Source organism: Martes martes (genome assembly GCF_963455335.1).
Source record: "Martes martes genome assembly, chromosome: 1".
Taxonomy (NCBI): domain Eukaryota; kingdom Metazoa; phylum Chordata; class Mammalia; order Carnivora; family Mustelidae; genus Martes; species Martes martes.
In genome coordinates this window covers 106,370,351-106,393,561 of record NC_137888.1, presented here as the reverse complement: position 1 = coordinate 106,393,561, position 23,211 = coordinate 106,370,351, and the positions used below count along the sequence as shown (strand labels likewise).

Sequence of the window (23,211 nt, the reverse complement as noted above, 5' to 3'; positions counted from 1 at the left end):
TCAAATGTAAAACCCATGGAAGTAGCCATTCCCTCTTGTTCATTAACACTAGAAAAGCCACTTATTCCTAACTAATGCTGTCACCAAAAAGGTGGATATCTTTTTTTAGGAAAATAGTTGAACAAGTTAATACCAGTGACTTATTTATCTTAAATCATTAAAGATAAATTCAGTTACTCAGAGAAAGAAAAACTGGCATTTTCTCTTCCAGAGATCATCAAACTCCTGGTCATGCTAACTATATTCTCTATAGCCATTCTCCACAGAGTCCTCAAACATTACTAAACTAAATGGGAGTTGTTCTAAGTGTGTGGGGGTTTTTTCTCATGAGGTCAGAGAGATAAAAGCAAAAAAAAAAAAAAAATTTAAAAGGAAAAACATTTGATAGAATCTTTCTACTAGTATGAGGTTGAACCAACCTGACATGTTTAAATAGTCTGGACATCAAAGTGGATGGTTATTAGATACTAAATAAAATACCCAGAGGCCCAGTGACTTTCTCTGTGCTCTGAAATTATAAAATCTCACCAATGAGACCAGAAGTCAAACTGATATTTACTGTCAATTCCTTTGTCACAAGCAGTAGTGGTATGAAGTGAAAACAAACAGTCTCCTAAGAATCTAGATGCATAGGAAAGCATTAGAACTAAAGTAACACACCTGGATCAGCAACTCATAGGAAAAAATGCATTTTAGGGGCACCTGGGTGGCTCAGTGGGTTAAAGCCTCTGCCTTCAGCTCAGGTCATGATCCCAGGGTCCTAGGACCAAGTCCTGCATTGGGCTCTCTGCTCAGCAGGGAGCCTGCTTCCTCCTCTCTCTCTCTCTCTGCCTGCCTCTCTGCCTACTTGTGATCTCTGACTGTCAAATAAATAAAATCTTTTTAAAAAATGCATTTTATTTAATGACCAAGTACATAAATACAAACACACACACATTCACACATACATATAACTACAACACACTCACTCTTACCATGTGGGATGCAGTGTGAAATGTTCTGCTCTACACTTCTTCATTTAAAACAAAAATGCTGGTCACAACTTAGTAAACAAAGGTTGCAAGCCATAAACATAATTACAGCATATAATTGCTCTAGAGCAGTATAAATGCTAACTTAAATTTTTAGGGAAATGTATAGTCTTCATCCTTCTTAGAATTAGCCCACAAAAGTACTGTGTACTCAGAGAAAACAAAAATTAACACAGCCTTGTTTCCATGTATCCAGCCTAGACAAGGTGCTCGCTCAGTGTGCTTAAATCATCTACCTTCCCACACCTGAGAGCAGAGGGAATGACTTATAACAGGACTCTGTGTCTATACCGCACATTTTAAATAAATGTCCTTTTTATATATATTGTTTCATTTGACCCTCACAACAACCCTGTGAGGTAGGCAGGGGAAATAATATCAGATTTACTTTACAGATGAAATTAAGGTACAGAGAAGTTATGTGACTTTCTCAGGCAGACAATAAGAACCACTAACTTTTAGGTGGAGGGCTCTTTTCTCTAAACCACTGATGGTATAATCTGACCTCAAATATTTTTACCACTTCATTCTCATTTCTTATTGTTGATTCAAGTTTTTATAGGCTACAACAAAAGACCTGACTGTAAACTTATCATACCAAGTGAATGCTTCTCTACCGATGAAAACTTAGGGCAACAGGACATCTATTCTTTTGGAATGCACTTATTCCTTGGCTCTGATCTAAAGGATCTTAAACAATATGAAAGGCCCTAAAGGCCAAGGGAATTGAAGAGAAATCAGAAGAAAGGATATAAAATGGAATGTATTAGTGGATTTTAGTCCCTGTAAGCTTTTACTTTTGTGAGAGGGTTCAATGGAGAGCTTTAATGCAGATGAGACTTGAGGCTTTTGAAGAGGATCTAAGTCTTGATGAAGTTATTCAAACTCAAATCTTGAATGCATAATGATGGTAGGCCCCAGGGTCTTCAAAAGCTTGTACTTGATGCTTTAAAACAAAACAAAACATACAAAAAAATTCTACCAGCAAGTCTAATAAAATTTTTTAAAGGTTTTGAAAAGCTTTAACTCTTTGGCCAATAATTAATCAGACTACCAGATACCATGTTGAAAGAACAGAAAGAGAAAACCAAAATGAAATAAAGAAAAAGAAAAGGAAACAAAGATTTTAAAAGACAGAGTGTACAGAATAGCTTAGTACACTTACTGGATTATCTCTTTGATTAATATTTGCTTTAAACTGTAGAACTCAAACTTCTTACAGAACCACCTTAGGCTGTAATCAGAGAAACTGATTTAATGATAATATCCGGAATCTCTCTGATCACTATCCATGATATTCGGTTGTCTTAGAGGGCTTTTGATCTTTGAAAGCATGACCAAATATTTGTTGGAAGAGAAAGCATAAAATAAAGTTGATTTTGTGGGGTAGAGAAAGAAATTGAACTAGGAATATTATGGTCTGAAAATATTTAACACGGGAAAAAGGTCAACAAAGACTTATGATGGAAAAATTCAGACCACTTTACAGTTTTTTATGAAATAAATATACTAAATCTCACTGCCTACTTTTGTGCTCATTCTGACTTGTTTCTTTTTATTTTATGTATGCCTATAAGCCTGCCTTTTTTCAAGATAACCTTAAGTTTTTAAAAATTAATAATAATGGGGTGCCTAGGGGGGCTCAGTCATTTGGGCAACCAACTCTTGATTTAGGCTCAAGGTCATGACCTCATGGGTCATGAAATCAAGCCCCACATTGGGCTCCACGCTCATGAGGAAGTCTGCTTGGTGATTCTCTCCCTCTACCCCTTCCCCCACGTGCACTACCTCTCTCTCTAAAATAAATAAATCTTAGGGGCACCTGGGTGGCTCAGTGGGTTAAAGCCTCTGCCTTCAGCTCAGATCATGATCCCAGGGTCCTGGGATCCAGCCCTGCATCGGGCTCTCTGCTCAGCGGGGAGCCTGCTTCTCCCTCTCTCTGCTTGCCTCTCTGCCTACTTGCGATCTCTCTCAGTCTGTCAAATAAATAAATAAAATGTTAAAAAAAAAAAAAGAAAATTTCCTTTAAAAAAAAACAAATCTTTAAAAAAATTAAAAGTAATAACAATAGCAACTAATATATACTGAGTCTAAACTTTGTGGTAGGCACTGCTCTAAGCATTTTACATAGATTAATTAATAATCCTCACAACAAGCCTGTGAATTTGATATTATCATTATCCTCAATTTATAAATGAAGAAACTGAGGCACACAGAAATTAAGAAATTCTGGTAGTTTACATGGTTAGTAAATAGTGGAATTAGGATTCAAACTCCTTTGGCTCCAGAATATCAACCTATGCCCACTAATCTATAAAACTGATTTCAATGCAACAAAATTGACCAGGACTAAGGTTTTTTTCAAGTCAGTGCTGTGCCATGTCATAATCTTTCACTTTCTGATATTCTGATCAGAAAGTATAGTGACTAATTTAAGTTTCCAAACATGAGTAATGTACAATCAGTTTCAGCAGTCACTACTCAGAAGTAATATCCTGCAGGAATGTCAAGAAGTTTAAAAATAAAGCATGCCACTAAAATATTAATAGCGGTAAGGAACTATAAGTAACTTTAATTCTCCTCTGGTGACATGTGATATATATATATATATATATAATATATATGTATTTTTATATATATATACACATACATACATACATACATATATATGTGTGTATATATATATCACCCCAAAATATATTTCTATATTCTAATTTTTTTTTAAGATTTTATTTATTTATTTGACAGAGATCACAAGTAGGCAGAGAGGCAGGCAGAGAGATAGGAGGAAGCAGGCTCCCTGCTGAGCAGAGAGCCCAATGCCGGACTCGATCCTAGGACCCTGAGATCATGACCTGAGCCGAAGGCAGAGGCTTTAACCCACTGAGCCACCCAGGTGCCCCTCTATATTCTAATTTTTGTTGTGGACATGAATCACTTATAATAATAATAAAAAAAGGTTGCTTAAGCATGCCCAAACCATTATTAGCATTAATATATATTAAACTTACACTAGCACTCAGTCTACTTAAAATCTGCTGCTTCTAGTATACTGTGGAGTTAGATACCAGTTAATTAAGCCTATTAGAGGGGCGCCTGGGTGGCTCAGTTGGTGAAATGTCTACCTTTGGCTCAGGTCATGATCCCAGGGTCCTGGGATCGAGCCCTGCATCGGGCTCCCTGCTCAGTAAGGAACCTGCCTCTCCCTCTTCCTCTGCCTCTTGTCCCCCTACTTGTGCTCTCTTTTTCTCTGTCAAATGAATAAAATCTTAAAAAAAAAAAAAAAAAACTTTTAAAAAAGAGTCAATAAACTGAGTAAGGACCTAAAAGAAAGCATATGGGTTTTGTGTCTTTTAATTTGGGAGCTCAGGTAATTTTTAAATTTACTTCCTGGTTACAGGTAAGTTGAGATTGGTGGATAAATGATGAGTGGATAAGTTAGGGATCAGTATTTAAATACACTGATAACAGAATGTGTACCCATAATGTAATAAATACTTCACTGCAGTATAAAAAAATTTTAGGATTTGAAAGGAACCTTTACAATAATCTAGTACCATCTCCCATACAATAAGAAACGCCCTCTACAACATTCCTGATGTTCAAACTCTGCTTTAGCAGCCCTAATGACCCAAAATTCATTGCCTCTGGACACAACCTGCTCCCCTGCTCACTGGTTCTATACCTTCTCTCACTTGGCCTCAACTAACAGACAACAAGTGTACTTCCTACAGCTTTTCCAACTCTTCCAAAGTCTTCTATCTTCTCAACAAAATAGTCCCAGTCCCCTCAGTCTCGATCATCACAGTTATCCTTTTACATAATCACGAAACTGGTTAAAAATAGTTCTCTTATTCTTCGAGGTATATCTAATGAACAAATCAGTTTTTGTAGAATAATGTTGTATAAGTTAATGGATCTAGTTTATCCATCTTGGTCATACACAATTGGAAAGCTAGGAAAAACTTGTGGTCTTAGTTCAAATTCAAATTGTACAGCAATACATTTTTGAGTTCCCTCTTTTTTTCTCCTCCCCAAAATAATAACACCAACCAGAATCTTAAAGGATACCCTCAACCATAATCTTATATGTTTGCTAGATTTTAATTTTCTCTCAGTCTTCTATCTACCTTCCTATCACTTGAACCTGTGAGTGATCTTAAAACGTCCAAAAATCTTTAAGCTGCTCTCATAATCATAAATTAGCCCTTGACAGACCCAGCTCTAAGGTCTTAAAATTTTGACTTTTTTTTCTTCCTGTGCTAACTGGATATCTTCCTATATGGAACTTTTGGTTTTCCAGAAAATTTTACATATATTATGTGTAAAAGAATACATATATATATGTGTGTGTGTGTGTGTGTGTGTATACATTTTATAAATACATATTCATATGCATAGACACACACACATATACATGTATCTTCCCCAATTCTACGTAACTTTTATGTTGATGTGCTCCTTTCTATTGTATCACCAGACATATACCATAATCTGTTCTATTCTATTAATCATGACTCAGCCCCCAGATAAATGGCCTTTTTATTTTCACAAGATACACAATCAATGGTATCATAAAGGTATGTATCTTATAAAACTTATTCTCGGGGCGCCTAAGTGGCTCAGTGGGTTAAAGCCTCTGCCTTTGGCTCAGGTCATGATCTCAGGGTCCTGGGATCCAGCCCCACGTTGGGCTCTCTGCTCAGCCAGAGCCTGCTTCCTTCTCTCTCCCTCTGTCTGCCTCTCTGCCTACTTGGGATCTCTGTCAAATAAATAAATAAAATCTTAAAAAAAAAAAAATAAAACTTATTCTCAAGCAAGTTTCAAATAAAATCCCATTACTAATGAACAAAGATTACTATATCTTTAAATTTCTTGTATTCACCTATTATTATTTTTCCAAATTTCCCAAAAGGAAAGCGTGGAAAGATAAAGATGGCTAGAGAAGTAAAAGTCACAAGAAATTTTTGCGGAGTCCCATGGCAAATAATCAGCCACTTCAAAGCATTATTCTCAATACAGAATGAGATTATCCATACATATCTAAAGGATCTTTCTGGTTTACTGATTTTGCTAACAGAGAGAATAAGCCATTCTTTGAAATGCTTTAAGCCAGCACTAAACATCAAGAACAAAGTGAAATAATAACTAAGACTTATTTAAAGAGTAGAGGCCCTCAATAGCAATTCAAATAAAACAAAGTTCATCACATTCAGTAATACTAAGAGGCTCAGAAGAACCATGCCAACACAACAGAAACCTAGCCTGCAAACAAAGATAATATCCATATTACCTAGGGAAGTCAGTAACATGCTATGATTGTATGTGAGTATTAAATTCAGCAGCACTAAGCAGTTAGTTTATTCGTAAGAATAATAATCCAATGGCAAGGTTAAAAACCTATTACAATGTCACCAAATCTTCCATTCCGATCTGGCAAAAACTTCACTCACTTATACAACCCCATTCCCTCTGAATAGTACAAATAATTATAAGGACAAAAGTCATAAAGAATAGTTGTGGGCTCCACAGTTCTCAAATTAACCTAAAGTCTTATCATTTGTTTGTTTCCTAGTATTATAAAAACATGTTCATGGTTAAAAATTCAGTCCACCAGAAAGAGTACACAGAAAAAATATGAATCATCTTCTTACCATAGACCTATAATCTCATTCACCAGGAGTACCTGTCTATAGTTCCTCATACAAATTCTAAAGAAATTTTGCACGTATATATATAAACATACGCTTTTAAAAACACAAATGAAAACACACTATACAAAGAGTTCTATACTGTTTTTCTCGGTTAACAATATATCAGATTTTGCCATACCTCTGCCTATGGATTAGCTTCGTTCTTTCTAAGAGTTATAAAGTACTACATTGCATGAAGGCATATATTTAGTCAGATCTCTGGTGAGGGATGTTTAGGTTATTCCTAGTTTGTCTGCCTTTTAATTTAAAATAATATAGTAGTGATATCTTTATATACAAATTTTTGTGTGCAGGCGCAAATATATCTAAGAGATGAATTCCTGGAAGTACTAACTGGTTTTGGAATTGAGCAAATTCTAAACAAGAGGCCAGTGTCTCTACAAAGGAGACTGGAAAAAACTACAAATATAATGTTTAGTGACTAAGAGGTGCTAAACATTATCACAAATTTAGAAGTTAAAGACTGAAAGTTAATAAACTCCTAAGGTAAAATAGGAAAGAGAGAAATTTTACCCCCCAGGACAGAAAGATAAAAGTCCTGTAGAATGAATCCCATAAGTGATGTTTTAAAAGAAAAGAAAGGAAAATAGCATAAATAAAGTAGGATAAAGGAAGAAAGAAGACATTTTTTAAACTTTTTTTCTTGCTTTAACCTAACATATAAAGTAAAATTGGCCACAAGATTTGGTACATATATTATCACAGAGCCAAACTCAGATGTGAGATGATTTAAATGAGTATCTGAAGCCCCATTCCTACAGGATATCCACAGGCTGATATATTCTACCAGGTTCTAACGTGTTGAAAGGACAGCTCCCCAAAAAAAGAGAGAACAGAGCAGTAATCGTCCAAGAGTAATATAACTTGCCAATCTCTTTAATTTCTGACCAATCTTACAAGGAAACAGTAATAATTACCTCATATATACAGAACAAACCTCTCTTTGGAAGATCCAGATTAAAACATAATTTGAAGCCTCGTTCTGTATTTTTCAATTACAATCCCCAAATTTCCTAGACCAATCCAAGGCTATTCTATTTCTCACCTAACATAAAACATAGTCAACAACTTACCTTTCCCAAAGTGCTAGGATTTGAATGCCACAACATAAATTGATTCATGTTTTTGTCCATTAATGGTCCGTAGATTTCTTTAAATGAAGTCCATGTTAGAGTCCATAGATATCAGTGTTCTGCAAAACTGAAAACCTCAAGAATGTCAATGCACATAACTAAGTTACCATTTAGATACTAATTATGAATTATAATAGTTATTATTATGAATATAGACATTTAGATACACAAAATTGGTAGCGATGACATTGAACAGCGGAATGAGGTAGCAAAATTATACTTTATTTTTAAGTAAGATATTACCATTAACAAAATCTAGACAATCTTTAAACACTGCTTTGTACTAATTTCTATGTATTCTAAAGGTGGCACCATAGTAAGAGCTTGTAAAGATGGGAATGATTTGGATAACAACTTTCCAGAAACCGGGAAAACGAATTTTAAAGGCAGGCAAACTTTTCAAATTTAAATGACTACAATAATGTATTTACAGGTCTACTTCCTGTTTTTTTTCAGACTATTTTAAAAAACCTCTTGGATTTTTCTTCTTTAAAGATTTTATTTTTTAAGCAATATTTACACCCAAGGTGGGGCTTGAACCCACAACCCCAAGATCAGGAGTCAAAAGCTCCACAGAATGAGCCAGCCAGATGACCCTTGGATTTTTAAATCTAAAAATGCTTACTAGTTTCTTCTTTGTAATAACAAACAAACAAAAGCATAAATTCAGGTTTTTCTACTCTATTACATCCAGTCTATAAAAGATTCTAGAATCTCTTAGGAGCTACTATCTCATTAGATAGCACAAAGCCCATACACAAAATTACTGCATCCAGATAATGATTCATGCCCAGATCACATTACGCAGCCTGATATGTCTGTCCTCTGCACTTTTTTCCACTTGACAATCAAAACCTATCGGTTACAGCACTTGTTCTTTAGTTCTACGGCCACTCTTCATCTAAGACATCTAAACAAATATTTTTCAAAAAGAGAATTTAATCTTCAGGGATTCATTCTTTTCAGGCCTCCTACAAGTCTGTGTAAGGAGTTTATGCTATGTGAACACACCAGGTGAAACCTCTGACTGGATTTTTATAAATTAATTTCGCCTTTGTTAAGAAATCATTTATTTCTCAAATGCAAGAAGCACTACAACAAAATAAAGAACACATGAAGAAAATAGAAAGCAAGTTCATATTGCTGAAAAGAAAACACTTCGATCACTAATTAGAAGCTCACTGCTACAACTGTAGCTTATCATTCCTCCCCCATTATTACCTGGAAGTTCCTCCCAGAAAGTAAAGGAATCTGAAAGAAGCTCAATTAATCGCTTTATCTTCTACCCCCACCATCAAAAATAATAAAACAAATTTATAAATTTCAATAATCTCACAAAACAACAACAGTGTTTTGAATCTCTACTCCCCCAGCATCCTCATAAGTTGAAGTCACTTCTACACTCAGGTAGAGATCCTGAAGTTCGGGAGAAGTTCCCCCTGCTGATCGAGAATCTGGTTCGTGCGTTCATATTGAACTCATTCATTCAACAACATGTAAAGAATGCCTAATAGTAGCAAGGCACCGTCCTGGATTAAGAGATGAAGTACCTGTCCCCTATTAGCAGAACAGAGGCGGGGGTCGGAGCAGGTAAGAAATGAACTCGAGGTCCGCTCATCTCAACGCCCAGGCTCCACCTTTCACCCCAGAGCGCCAAGGCTCAGAAGCCCACGACCCCCAGTCATGACCGACTCCCGGAAGTCTCAACCCGGTACCTCCTCCACGGCCTTGGTCCTCACGACCCCGTTCCCAAAGTTCCAGTACCCTACCTTCCCCAGAGAGTCCCACGCCAAGAAGACTCTTCTCCAGCCTAAGGCAAGATCCATCTCTCCCTGCCCGAACTACCTGGGCCACCAACACCAACCGCCACCCCTGACCCCGTCCAAGTTTAACCAGCACGTTACCTGCCCGGAATCCGAGGTTCCAGGATGACCACAGACGCGACGCCCCGCCCATCGCGACGCCCTCTATTACCTGGTACCGCCTCCGGGGCGTAACTTCCTGTGCATCACGTCCGGCCGAAAGTCCCGCTACAAGTCCCGCTTACCGTCCCACACTCCCCCCCCGGTGACGTCACTTCCGGCTGTCTCCTCGGTTCACCCGGGATCCAGGCGCGCTGGATCCCTTTTGTTTATAGGGTTTTTGTTTATAGGGTTTTGTTTATAGGGTTGTTTATAGGGTTTTTTGTTTTTGTTTTTGTTTTTAGGGTTTATAGGGTTCTTCTTTTGTTTATAGGGTTCTTCTCCCCCTGCCTTCTTTAACGGCTGCGTAGTACCTCTCGAAGTTCATCTTTTGCTTTTCAGACTGGTGTGCCGGCTTCTGCAGTCACTACCCTCTGCTCCCTCCATGCCTCGAACCCAAGAATGTTCTTGTGATTTTTCCAATTTTTCTGCTCAGTAGAGTGCTCTGGAGTGCGGGCTCTGAGGTTGTACTGTCTAGTTTCGAACAATGCTTCTCACTTGTACGGGTGTTACCTTGGCGGGGTGTTACCTTGGCAAGTTACTTAACCTTTCTGTGCCCGTTTCTTTGTGAAACAGAGATGATACTAGTACCTAGAACAAAGCGTTGTTATGTGTGTTGCTTGAGATAACACAGAAAGCTCCAGCACGATGAAACGCCCAATGAGTGAGGATGAAAAGCACTCTCTTATTTCCTCTTGGAACTGATGAGTGGTTAGGAAAGCTGGAACCAGTTTTCCAGTTATCTGTTGTACCCTCAGCTTTCAATCAAGGGATTAATGGTATTTGGTACCTTCCTCTTAAGTGTGAGCTCCTCCAAAGATGGAATTTTGTGTAGGAACCAACTTCAACCCTACTTGAAGTCACCCACCTGCTTGGTTATTGTGCTAGATACTGGAAGAAAGATGAACAAAACCCAGGCTCTGTCCTCAAAAACATGGAGATAATAAATTATGGAAGGAAGAAAGCTAACCCAGGGAAAAACAGGAGACCAGCTGAGCTGAGGTCTTATCCTTACAACAAAAAACTTCACAGAGTGTTAGAAGTGAAAAAGAACTTTAGAGATGATCATTTAGTCAACCTCTTGATCTTACAAGTAAGGAAAATTGAACCCAGAGAAGGAACTGACTGAAAGTCCTAGTGCCAGGGCTAGAACCAAAAGTGGAGTCTCAATGCTCACCACCTCCTTCCATTCCCAAAATCTGCCTCAAGATGCTAATAAGTTAAAAAAAGATTCACTTTCATGACCTTCACTCTCAAGTGAAAAGGACTAGGAAAATCCCAGTCCAGGAGAGAGGAGCAATGAAACCTAGCAGATGGAGGAATCTGATGACCATTTGAATATTCTAATCTGGTAGTGCTGAGTGCATTTCCAATAGAGTTAGCTCCCTCTCCTCTGGAAAACTTCTTATATTTACCCAGAACTGAGGGGCTAAGTATCAGCTCCTGTGATCTCTATCTTCTGTTTTAGCTGTCTGGATGAGAATAAGTAACTGATCCAAGCAGTAACCAAAGGTAAACAGAAAGACTGAGTGCATCGCCCATGAGGTGACACAATCTTTTTTTAAATTTTTTTTTATATTTTTATTTATTCATTTGAGAGAGAGAGAGAGAGCGCCCCCAAATGAGAGCATGAGCAGGGGAAGAGCCAGAGGAAGAAGTAGATTCTCTGCTGAGCAGGGAGCCAGATGTGGGACTCCATCCCAGGACCTTGAGATCATGACCTGAGTTGAAGGCAGATGCTTAACTGACCGAGCCACCTAGCCTTCCCAACGTGACAAAATCCTATTTAGACTAATGTATTGCAAACAATTTCTCTTAAATATTCAGTCTTTGTTCTAGGAATATGATAAAGCTAGCATGGGTATTACTATTCAAATATTGGTAATAAGTCTGTGTTCCAAATAATCAGGTAATTCTATAGACCCACAGAATAATGTAGTTGGGATGGATGAAATTTAAGTTTTCTTCCAACTCTAGAATTTAAAAAGATGACTTTTTTCCTGTAATTTAATTTTATTTTTTCAGTGTTCCAAGATTCATTGTTTATATACCACACCCAGTGCTCCATGCAATACGTGCCCTCCTTAATACCCATGAATCTATGGACTATAAGAATTAAATAATCTGCTGAAAGTCACAAAGTTAGCCAGTGGCAGTCAGTAGAGAACTGACTAGAGTCTAGAATGACTAGTTCTGACTAGAATCTAGAACTTATTGGTTCTAGAATCTCAACCTCCTGATTCCATTCACTCCTATATTCATTTATATCCAGGTACTGGATATACAGAGATGAATAACAGCCTGGGTGGCTCAGTTGGCTGAGCATCCAACTGTTAATTTTGGCTCAGGTCATAATCTCCAGGTCGTGAGATTGAGCCCTGCTTCAGGCTCCATGCGCAGTAGGGAATCTGCTTGAGACTCTCTCTCTCTCTCTCTTTCTGCCCCCCCATGCTTTCTCTCTCTCTAAAATAAATAAGTCTTTAAAACAACAACAACAACAACAAAGATAAATAAGATAATCTGCTTTTGAGGAACTTTCTAAATGGTGAGGGAGGTGGAATTTATTTTAAAGATTTTATTTTTAAATAATCTCTACATCCTGGTGCTTGGGTGGCTCAGTCAGTTACGTGTCTGCCTTGGGTTTAGGTCCTGGGATCAAATCCCACATCGGGCTCCTTGCTCAGCAGGGAGCCTGCTTCTCCCTCTGCCTTCTGCTTCCCATGCTTGTGCTCTCTCTCTTTCTGTCAAAGAAATAAAATCTTTTTTTAAAAAAGTGTAATAAATAGGGGCACCTGGGTGGCTCAGAGGGTTAAGGCCTCTGCCTTCGGCTCAGGTCATGATCCCAGGGTCCTGGGATCAAGCCCCACATTGGGCTCTCTGCTCAGCAGGGAGCCTGCTTCCTCCTCTCTCTCTCTGCCTGCCTCTGCCTACTTGTAATCTCTGCCTGTCAAATAAATAAATAAAATCTTTAAAATAAAATAAAATAAAATTTGTTTAAAAAAAAGTGTAATAAATAAACAAATAATCTCTACATCCAACATGGAGCTCAAACTTACAACTCCAAGATTAAGAGTCTCATGCTCTACTGACTGAGCCAGCCAGGTGTCCCAGGAGGGCAGAACTTTTTTTTTTTGGAATATATATATATTTTAAAGGATTCGATAGTACTTTAAAGATTTTATTTATTTATTAGTCAGAGAGAGGGAGAGAGAGAGAGCACAGGCAGACAGAGTGGCAAGTAGAGGCAGGGGGCGAAGCAGGCTCCCCGCCGAGCAAGGAGCCTGATGTGGGACTCGATCCGAGGATGCTGGGATCATGACCTGAGCCAAAGGCAGCCGCTTAACCAACTGAGCCACCCAGGTGTCCCTCGATAGTACTTTAGTAAGAAAAATCAAAGCATGGATACGAAATGAGAAGAAATACCTTAATTTATAGTCAACATAGGTTGTTTAAGTTAGAAAGAGCCCACGCAGGGAGAGGGTCAAACAGAGGGAGAAGCAGGCTCCCTGATGAGCAAGGAGCCCAATGTGGTACTCCATCCCAAGACCCTGGGATCATGACCTGAGCCGAAGGCAGATGCTTAACTGACTGAGCCACCCAGGCAACCTGACGGAGAACTTCTAATGGAAAAATAATTCAGTGTTAATATTGTCATAGGTCCATCCTATTTCCTTCTTTCAATCAATGCACTTTTCCCCCTTTGCCACCAAAATACCATAACTTGACAAAAATAAATGCAAAAAATATGTTTTAATCATATGTAAAATCATTTGAACCACATTTTTAAGAGTCTGAAACAATCACAATTTACATAGATATTGATATAGGTCTTAGAGTCAACGTTTGGGTTACATGCCTACCTCTGCTGTTAACAAGCCATATGACTAGACAAATCACTTCACTTCTCTGGGCCTCGATTTCCTCTTTAAGGTCCTGTCTGGAGTAAACCTTATCTTGTTTTGTATAGAGAAAATAGTGCATATTTCCCACTGTAACCATTAGATGATACACTTTCTTTTTTTTCCTCCCTCCTTGTTTCCCTCTTCCTCCCTTCCCTTCCTTCCTTCTTTCCTTCCTCCCCCCATCCTCCTTTCCTCTCTCTCCCTCCATCCTTCCCTCTCTCCCCCTCTTTCTCCTTTTCTTCCCTTTTCCTTTCCCTCCCCTCCCCTCCTTTCCTCTTCTCTTCTCTTCTCTTCTTTCTTGTTAGTTCATCTGACCAAGACATCATTATACCACCTATCTGAACAACCACCTATAAGAATAACAACTGTGCATCCCAAGACTCTAGGAGATGATAGGCCTAAAATGTTTGTTGAATGAGTGAAGGAATGAAAGGATTTTAGGATTCTTTCTGGGCCCTTGTATCTCTTACTACTACTGCCTTTTCTTCTATTAAGTTACTCTTGAAAGCTGTGATGATGGAAAGAAGGAAAGATGAGAGAACAGATAGGAACTGGGTTGGGGGGAGAATGCAAAAGGCACTGCTTTGCATCCCAAAGTGAACAGCAGTGCACTATAGTATTTATAGATGAAATCATATAATGTCTGAGACTTACATTAAAATAACATGGGAGAGTCCGGGTAATAAAGATGGTAAACATATAGCAATGTTGCTGAAGACGGGCATATTTGGTTTCATGATGTTCTATTTTTTGTGTATGCTTGAAAATTTCCACAAAGCCTAATATAATATAAGCCTTTCCCTTCGTGTAGTCAGGACCAAGTTGAAACTATCCAGTGGAGTCTCAGTTTGGATACTTTTGACTGATGTGAAAGGAATCTTGTCACAGACTGTGTTTTTGAGAGGTAGACATGGATATGAAGGTGAGGATTTTTATTAGGAATAGACAGGAGCAGGATTGGTCAGAGGAAAATGTTGAACTGCTACTCAGGTTGGAGGAATCTTCAGCCAACTTGGGAGAGAGCTGCAGAGTGAGTGGGTGCCCATCAGAGACTATCCTGGGTCAGGCTGAAATGGCCAACCCTTTCTACCGGATGCAGTCTGCCTCAGGAAGGGTACACTTTAAAACAAGGTGGCTCTCTACAGCTGAGGCAGACCCCAGGGAAGCTAACAGCTGGGGGCTGCCGGCTGGCCACACTCTCTGGAGTTGTGAAGCAAGTCCTTCCATGTAGTCTGGGCAGCACCTCTTTGCATCTTCCACAAAACACAGCAAGACATAGTTCAACAATAGGAGATGTATTGACCTCTGTAAATGGACTGTTATCACAGGCATCAGGGTTGGTTGTTCCAGCAACTCAGGATATGATTTACGGCCCATTCTTCTTCCCCTCTCTACTCTGCTTTCAGTAGCATCTGCTTCAGCTTATGCCTGGCTTCCTGCAAGGTGGCAAAATGGCTGTAGCAATGCATCTCACATCTACACACTTTGAACACTCGCAGAGGAGACGGACACACATTCTATAGTTGCAGGGCAATTCTCAGGCTAGAAAAGAGAAAAAATATATACATCCATTTCTGGGGTGCCTGGGTGGCTCAGTTGGTTAAGCATCTACCTTTGGCTCAGATCATGATCCCAGGGTCCTCCCTCATCAGGCTCTCTGCTCAAGGGGATCCTGCTTCTTCCTCTACCCTCTCTTTGTTCCCTCTCTTTCTCTCTCTCTCTATCAAATAAATAAAGACTTTAAAAAATATATACGTTTATTTCCGTACTAGACACTCAACTCTACAATTCTTATCTTTTCAACTTTAGTCTAGGGCCATTATAGAGAACAAATCTTGCCATTTGCAACTATATGGCTGGAGCTAGAGAATATAATGCTAAGTAAAACAAGTCAGATAGGAAAAGACATACCATATGACTTTACTCCCCTGAAATTTAAGAAACAAACAAACCAAGAACAAACTGGTGGTTGCTAGAGGGAAGGTATGGGGGCGGGGAGTTGGGGAGTCAATAAAAGAGATTAGGAGTACACTTGGGATGAGCACTGCGTAATGTATAGAAATGCTGAATCATTATATTGTACACATGAAACTAATATAACTTTGTGTCAATTACAGTTCAATCAAAGAAAACTTGTTTTTAAAAGTTAACATATAGTTACCATATGACCCAGCAATTCTACTCCTAGGTATATGCCAAAAAGAATTAAAATCATATTTACGTAAAAATTTGGACGTAAAATGTTCATAGCAGCATTAGTCACAACAGCCAAAAAGTGGAGTGCCTGGGTGGCTCAGTCAGTTAAGCGTCTGCCTTCAGCTCAGGTCATGAATTCAGGGTCCTGGGATCGAGCCCCATGCTGAGCAGGTTGCTTCTCCCTCTCCTTCTGTCCCTCCCCCTGTTCATTCTCTCTCTCTTTCAAATAAATAAAATCTTTTTTTAAAAGAACAACCAAAAAATGGAAACAACCCAAATATCCATAAATTGATGACTGGATAAACAAAATGTGATATATACATAAATGAACTATTATTCAGCCATTAAAAGAGATGAAACACTGATACATACTATATGACATGGATGAATCTTAAAAACATGCTATTGCAGCCTCCAGACCCAGACACTGTGGGTTAAAACTTCGGTTCTGCTTTTGAGTAGTAATGTGGCTTTAGACAAGTTAGCTCCCTGTTCCTCTTCCATAAAATGGTGATAAACAATGATGCCTTATCCATGGACTGCAAGGAGGACTAAGTGTGTTCATACATGCAAAGCATTTAGAACAAAACATGAGAACAATGAAATGTTAGTTATTTGATTTTGTATTATTGTGTTTATCATCATTAATGTACTTAGCTGGAAAAACCACTTGAATCACAATATGGTGTTAGGATTGAATACAATGTTCTGCAGAACATCCAAGTGAAATAATAAATAAGTAAACTGGTCTACATTCATATTTCAAAGGAGAAAACTTGCACAATTTTAACTGTGAAGCCTTTTCTTGTGAAACATCAAAAGCCCATTTTGGAAAATGTTGTCCTATTATTACTTTGGTGTGCATCTTGTCAACTTAAAGAAATTTGTCCCCTTCCCCTAAAAAATAAAGTCAGATGGAGGCTGCATCTTTTCTGTTTGTTTTAATTTCTAACATGTCTAGTATCTTTGGGTGTGGCTGGTAATGTCCAAATCTTTGTTCTTGTGGTTGATTCCTATGGAAAAAGCTAGCTTGTGTGCTTATTTAGGATAAATATTTCTCCATTCTGGACAGTTTTGCTTACTTTTAGAAAAAAAAATCAGAGTGCCTGGGTGGTTTGGTTGGTTGATTGTCCGACTGACTCTTGATCTTGGCTCAGGTCTTGATCTTAGGGTTGTGAGTTCAAGTCCTATGTTGGGCTCCACGCTGAGCATGGAGCCTTCTTTTTTTTTTTTTTAAGATTTTATTTATTTATTTGACAGACAGAGATCACAAGTAGGCAGAGAGGCAGGCAGAGAGAGAGGAGGGGAAGCAGGCTCCCTGCTGAGCAGAGAGCCCCATGTGGGGCTCGATCCCAGGACTCTGGGATCATGACCTGAGCCGAAGGCAGAGGCCTTAAACCACTGAGCCACCCAGGTGCCCCGCATGGAGCCTTCTTTAAAAAAAAATAAAAACAACAAAAAAATAAATGTGACCTAACCTAAACTACAAATTATAGTCCGGAAGAGTAGAAGTCGTTGCCATTTCTGTAGCTTCAAATACCAAGACTACCTGGTTGCTTATGGAGCTCAAGCTGACCTTTTGTTCCTCTGCCCCCTAAAAGGGCATCTACTGCAGTGACTGCATGGGGCTGTTATGGGTTGACCTGTGTCCCTCAAAAAGATGTGAAGTCCTAGCCAACGAGACCTGTGAATGGGATCTGATTTAGAAATAGGGTCTTTGCAGATGATTAGGTTAAGATGGGGTCATTTAGTGTCCTTATAAAAAGGGGAATTTTGGGTGCAGAGATACACCCACATGGGGAAAACACCATATGAAGACTGTCGTTGTGTTGCCACGAAGCCAGGGAACTACCTGAAGTGAGGAGAGACCTGGAACCACTCCTTCCCTAAAACAAACAAAAATGTTGTGCTAAGTGAAAGAAACCAGGTACAAAGGCCACATACTGTAGGATTCCAATTATTTAAAATATGTGGAATAGGCAAATCTGCATAATGGGTACAGAGTTTATCTTGGAATGATTAAAATGTTCTGGAATTTGAGAGTGGTGCTCATGTATACCTTGTGAATATACTAAAAATCCCAGAATTGTTCACTTTAAAAGGATAAATTGTATAGTGTGTGAGTTAGATCTCAATTTAAAAATTCCTTGTCCTTTAAAAAAAAAGATCATATCATTTGAAACTTAAAAGGGAAAAATGTCTTTCTAGGTAGGGAAAAGGGAAACAAATGTGAGTTAGGGAAACATGAATATGATCTAGCTGATGATAGGTGAGAAGCAGCGCTCGCTGAAAAACTGAGAGGTTGAAATACGGGAGATAGCAGTGAATGGGCTCTCGGTTTAGGTTTTGGCTACATTAAGCTCAGATTTGGTTGCAGCCTATGGGCATGATCTTTAAATATGCTCAAGAATACCTCCTTGAGGGATGCCTGGGTGGTTTAGTCGGTTAAGTGTCTGCCTTCAGCTCGGGTCGTGATCCCAGGATCGTGGATCGAGTCCCACATCAGGCTTCTTGTTCAGCTGGGAGACTGCTTCTCTCTTTGCCTATGCTGCTTGTACTCTCTCTCTCTCTCTCTCTCTCTGACAAATAAATAAAATCTTTAAAAAACGAGAAAAAACAAAAAAACCCCACACCTTAAAAAAAAAAAAAGAATACCTCCTTGATCACATTTTAATCAGTGAAGATAATTGGCATGACTGAGTCATTTTTCTGCCACATTTGGGACTTCTTTAGGAATCCTAATAGCTTATTTTCATCATGAAGGTACTGAACACCGTGTGTGTGTGTGTGTTATCTCCAAAGCTCAACACTTAAGCGAGCCACTTGAAATTATAGAAATTGTCATTACTAATATTATTGGCATAGTGAAGACACTATATCGCATCTCTTATTTCAAGTACTTATGTGAGCAGCTCTTCTCCTCAAATGCCAGCCAACTTCACTGTGGAGGAGTGTACTCACTGCCCATTTCTTCATTGTATTAGATAGGACAGGTTAAAATTCCTTAACAAAGAGACCCACATTTGTTTATTTCTCTTATGACAATCCATGTTGGTTCTAGTCAGCAGGCCAGTCTGTCACACAAGATCACTTGAGAAGTCAGGCTGCTTCTATCTGTGGCTCCCTCCTTCTCTGAGGCCTTGTGCCCATTTATATCCCACGGTGAAAGGGGGAAGCACATGGAAGAGAACATGTGAGAGATTTTAAGACTCCAGCTGGAAAGCAATTGTTCCAGAACAATCGGATTGGTTTACCACAGAAGTCAGCCCTGATGGCTTCATGCCACTATTGAATAAAGTTTTACAACACAAATCAAGTAGATAGACATCTCCGTTCTTATTGTGAGTACATATCTGCATGATCTAGCACACAAAAGTTCTATATTTACATTCTTTTATTTGTCTTATAATTTTAAAACCTCTTCTAGAGCATGCAACACTTAATCTCAGAGTCATGAGTTTGAGCCGCACATTGGGCATAGAGTTTACTTAGACACACACACACACACACACACACACACACACACAACTTCTTCTGATTAACTGATCTATTTTCATTAGTTGCAACACAACAGTGAAAGAGACATAATTAAGCAAAGCTAATATTCAACATGCAATTGATGCCGAAGTACACTAGCCAAGAGAAATGACATCCTGTGAAGTAGCACTTCTTGGAACAAATAAGAAGACAACTCAAGGGGCGCCTGGGTGGCTCAGTGGGTTAAGCCGCTGCCTTCGGCTCAGGTCATGATCTCGGGGTCCTGGGATCGAGTCCCACATCGGGCTCTCTGCTCAGCAGGGAGCCTGCTTCCCTCTCTCTCTCTCTGCCTGCCTCTCTGTCTACTGTGATCTCTCTCTGTCAAATAAATAAATAAAATCTTTAAAAAAAAAAAAAAAAAAAAAAAAGAAGACAACTCAAGAACATAACAAATCATTGCAATGCTCAAGAGACTATCAAATGGCCAGGAGGTCTGTCATTGGCAGCATGGTGGCGCTTGCTAGATTGGCTTGCTACACTTCCATAGGTTTGGTCTGTAACGAGACTGAATGGATTTAGACAGTTTATTATTTACACAGACAAGAGAAAGATCCTCTTGGTGTCACCTTCCCTATCCCTGGTCCCGTAGGATGACACCAACCAGGAGAGGGTAGATGACAGATCATGGGAACAGTGAGTCGCTCTGTTACTGAGGAAAAGGGTGGGGTGGGCAGGTGTAGGATACTGAGAGTGAGTGCCCTCTTACATTTTGCCCACTGGGTGCCTTGCTTGCTTACCTTAGTCCTTACCCTGGTGAAGAGCCAACTCTAAATTACTGTCGGGCAGTTCTATAGATTGACATAGAAGTTAGCAGCTTGTACCAGGGAGAAAGTTCTGCAGTCAGCTAAAACTGGGGAACTAGATGAGAAATGACCTATGGCTCACACCTCCAAGGCAGATGTGAGAACCTGCCTTGAGACAACTCCACACCATGCTTATCAACTCTTGGTCCAAGAAGAACTTCAGGCCATTCAGAGCTATTCAGTCTTGCCTACATGGCCTTCGTGGAGACGCTCAAGGTTGCTAGGAGGCCTCTGCAGAGTTGTTCCCCTAGAGACCAGTATCTGGAATAAGAAGATGAAGCTGAATCTGTCACTTCCTGGAATAAGGAAAGCTAGGTTGCTCATGAAGTTTCTCCCAGGCAGAGCTGACTGTTGATCTTACATTATGTTTTTGAGCAAGAGGGAGTTGAGAAGTTGGCAAATTTTCAGAGGCATCAGAGATGGGTATCACCTGTAGAAGCTGGCTTTTGTCAGATGTTGACACTGAGAAGCGTGCACTGCATTGTATGTGATTGGCTAGCTATTAGAAATGAGGGCTGTCCTTGCTAGATTGGCTGTCTGTGATGGGTTGGATACCTTCAGACCGCTGCTTGTTCCTAGGGCTTCAAGCCAATCCTACTTTCTTGAGACTTAGAACCTGTTTTTATTCCCAAGAGGTAAAAGAATATGAAAATAGTCCCTAATCATTGCTGAGATTTGTGAAACACCAGTGAACAAAAGCATTCCATTGTTTCATTTTGTTTTCCTCTGAAACTTCCAGACTGCCTTCTGACCGCCTGATGAACTGACTGGGAGGACCACCAGAGCTGATGGCATCTAGAAAAACCTTGTTTTGGTGGTGTGCTTTTGGAGGGAAGGGGCTGGGTCTGGTTTATTTTAATAGCTGCTCAATTCGAGGATGAATGATTAGAAATCACAATGCTTAGGAATGGCAGAAGAAGAAAAGAGGTCCCCCCCCCCTTTTGTCTATTTTTGTATCTATATGAGATGCCGGTTGTTAAACTTATTGCGGAAATCATTTTCCAATCGATGTGAGTCATTATGGGGTACACCTTTGACGTTATAGTGATGTATGTCAATTATACCCCAACAAAACTGGGGGAATTTTTTTTTTTTTAAAGAAAGAAAGAGAAGGTTAGGGCAAACAAGATACGCACACATTTCACTAGGCTGCGCAGTTATAGTGAGACAGATAAAATTACTGTTCTGTAAGTGGTTGGTCCCCTACCGGTTTAAGTCAAATTCATGGTGCGTGTATTTCATGTCCCAAGCCTGTGTCCTATCACCTGAATGGCAAGACCCCAGGTATCTATCCCTGTTAAGAATGATCATGAAGATGAAAACTGATGAGGACAGCTCCGCCAGCTTAGCGAACCCTGAAGTTGTCCAGAGAATGCAGCGTTGCAAACTTGGACTTGCTTACGGTGGCACCCTTTTTCCACCGTCCTCTCTGATCCACGTCGGGCTAGGAACCAGCACAGAGAACGAGAGCACAAGCGCCCGCAGGGAGCGGGGCTGGGGTCGTGGAGGAGGAGAAGCAGGGGAGGAGAAGCAGGTGGGAGGACTGGCGGTGGGAGGCGGCGCCCGGCTCGCATTGGCCCTGCGGGCGCCCCTCCTCGCCGGGACGGCCCCGCGCGGGGTGGGGGAAACGCGGCATAGCCTAGCGGTGGGAGACGGAGGGGACTTTCGCGAGCGAGGAGACATGGCGGAGTACACGCGGTTGCGGAACTGCCTGGCGCTGATCCGCCTCCGAAACCCGCCGGTCAACGCCATCAGGTAACCGGCTCGGTCGCCTCCGGCCCGCGGACGGCGAGTCGTTCGCCGCCTGCCGGCTCCGAGGCTTTCACCCCGCGGCTGGTTTGAACGCAGAAAGACACTGGCACAGACGGAACCGCGGCGCGCGTCGCGGCCTGGTGCTTCGGTTAGCTTTGTGAACGTTCGCTGCGAACTCTGATCGCTGTTTCGCCAGTGAGGAAACTGAGGCTCAGAGGCAGACAGATGTCTACTAAGTGGGGGAGCTGGGCTCGGACCCGGATCCTCCGTGCCAGCTTCGTGCTCAGCCCTTCTGCTTGTTAGCAGCTTTGACTTCTCGAGTGTATGTTCTGTTCCAAAGGTAACAATGCTGGCCGGACCTTGATCCCTCACTTCCCAGCCCCAAGTCCTGGCCACCCTACCAATGTGTGACTGAAAGATTTTAAAAGCCGATGAGAAGGTGGCTTCACATTTGTGGGAAAAAAAGAAAAAGAAAAAGAAATAACAAAGGTCCTCATTAATTCCAAGGCAGTGAAAACAGGTGAATTGTGATGTGGCAGAGAAATGCAAAATTCTTTCTCCTGATCTATTCTAAACGGAAGGCCTTGGTGCTTCACTGGAAGATATGTTTGGAGAAAGCGCATTAAGTAGCATTTCCCAAAAAAGGACTGTGCAGTTACCTTCTTTAATTTCATGGTGGAGCACCTTCCTTGGTAAACTTTCACACAGATGTGTGCAATGTACTTAAACAGCCATGCTTTCAAAACTGGTGGTTTTTCTGGTTTTTATTTAAAAAATGTTTAATTAAATACATTTGGTTCTTGCATATCTTTGTTAAAAGGATAGCGATCCATCAGACCAGGAAAGAGCCACCCATTCTTAGAGTGGGATTAGCAGAAATTATAATTTACGAAGAATATATAAAACAAGCGGAAAGACCTTTGGTCAACATCCTTAGGACATACCACTGGAGCAAAAAAGAGACTGGACAGTCAGAGAAAGACAAACATCATATGATCTCTCTGATAGGAATTTGAAAGGCAGGGTATGGGGATGGGAGGGGAAAAAATGAGACAAGATGGGATCGAGAGGGAGACAAACCATAAAGGACTCTTAATCTCATAAAACAAACTGAGGTTGCTGGGGCTGGGGGTAAGGATAGGGTGGATGGGTTATGGACATCAAGGAGGGTATGTGCTATGG

At 40.2% G+C, this 23,211-nt stretch overlaps 1 protein-coding gene and 1 long non-coding RNA gene across 4 annotated transcripts in view; one reads left to right on the top strand and one right to left on the bottom strand.

Moving 5' to 3' along the window:
- Positions 1 to 884: 884 nt before the first annotated feature.
- On the bottom strand, positions 885 to 9,854 carry LOC308346380. 2 transcript variants are annotated; one of them, XR_013967171.1, is made up of 3 exons: positions 9,783 to 9,854; positions 7,819 to 7,945; positions 885 to 1,977 (listed from the first exon to the last, which is right to left on the bottom strand). It is a non-coding gene; the product is annotated as an uncharacterized lncRNA (long non-coding RNA). The 2 variants fall into 2 exon arrangements; XR_013967172.1 differs by having other exon boundaries at positions 9,648 to 9,784.
- Positions 9,855 to 21,741: 11,887 nt separating this feature from the next.
- The window catches only part of EHHADH (enoyl-CoA hydratase and 3-hydroxyacyl CoA dehydrogenase), a 47,014-nt gene continuing 45,544 nt past the window's right edge, over positions 21,742 to 23,211 (top strand). The window contains exon 1 of one of the 2 annotated variants that reach the window (XM_080801127.1): positions 21,742 to 22,032. In XM_080801127.1, coding sequence (XP_080657253.1) covers positions 21,959 to 22,032 — 74 coding nt within the window. In that variant the 5' untranslated portion in view covers positions 21,742 to 21,958. Of the gene's footprint in view, positions 22,370 to 23,211 lie in introns of both variants that reach the window. The other variant, XM_080801128.1, reaches the window with a different exon arrangement.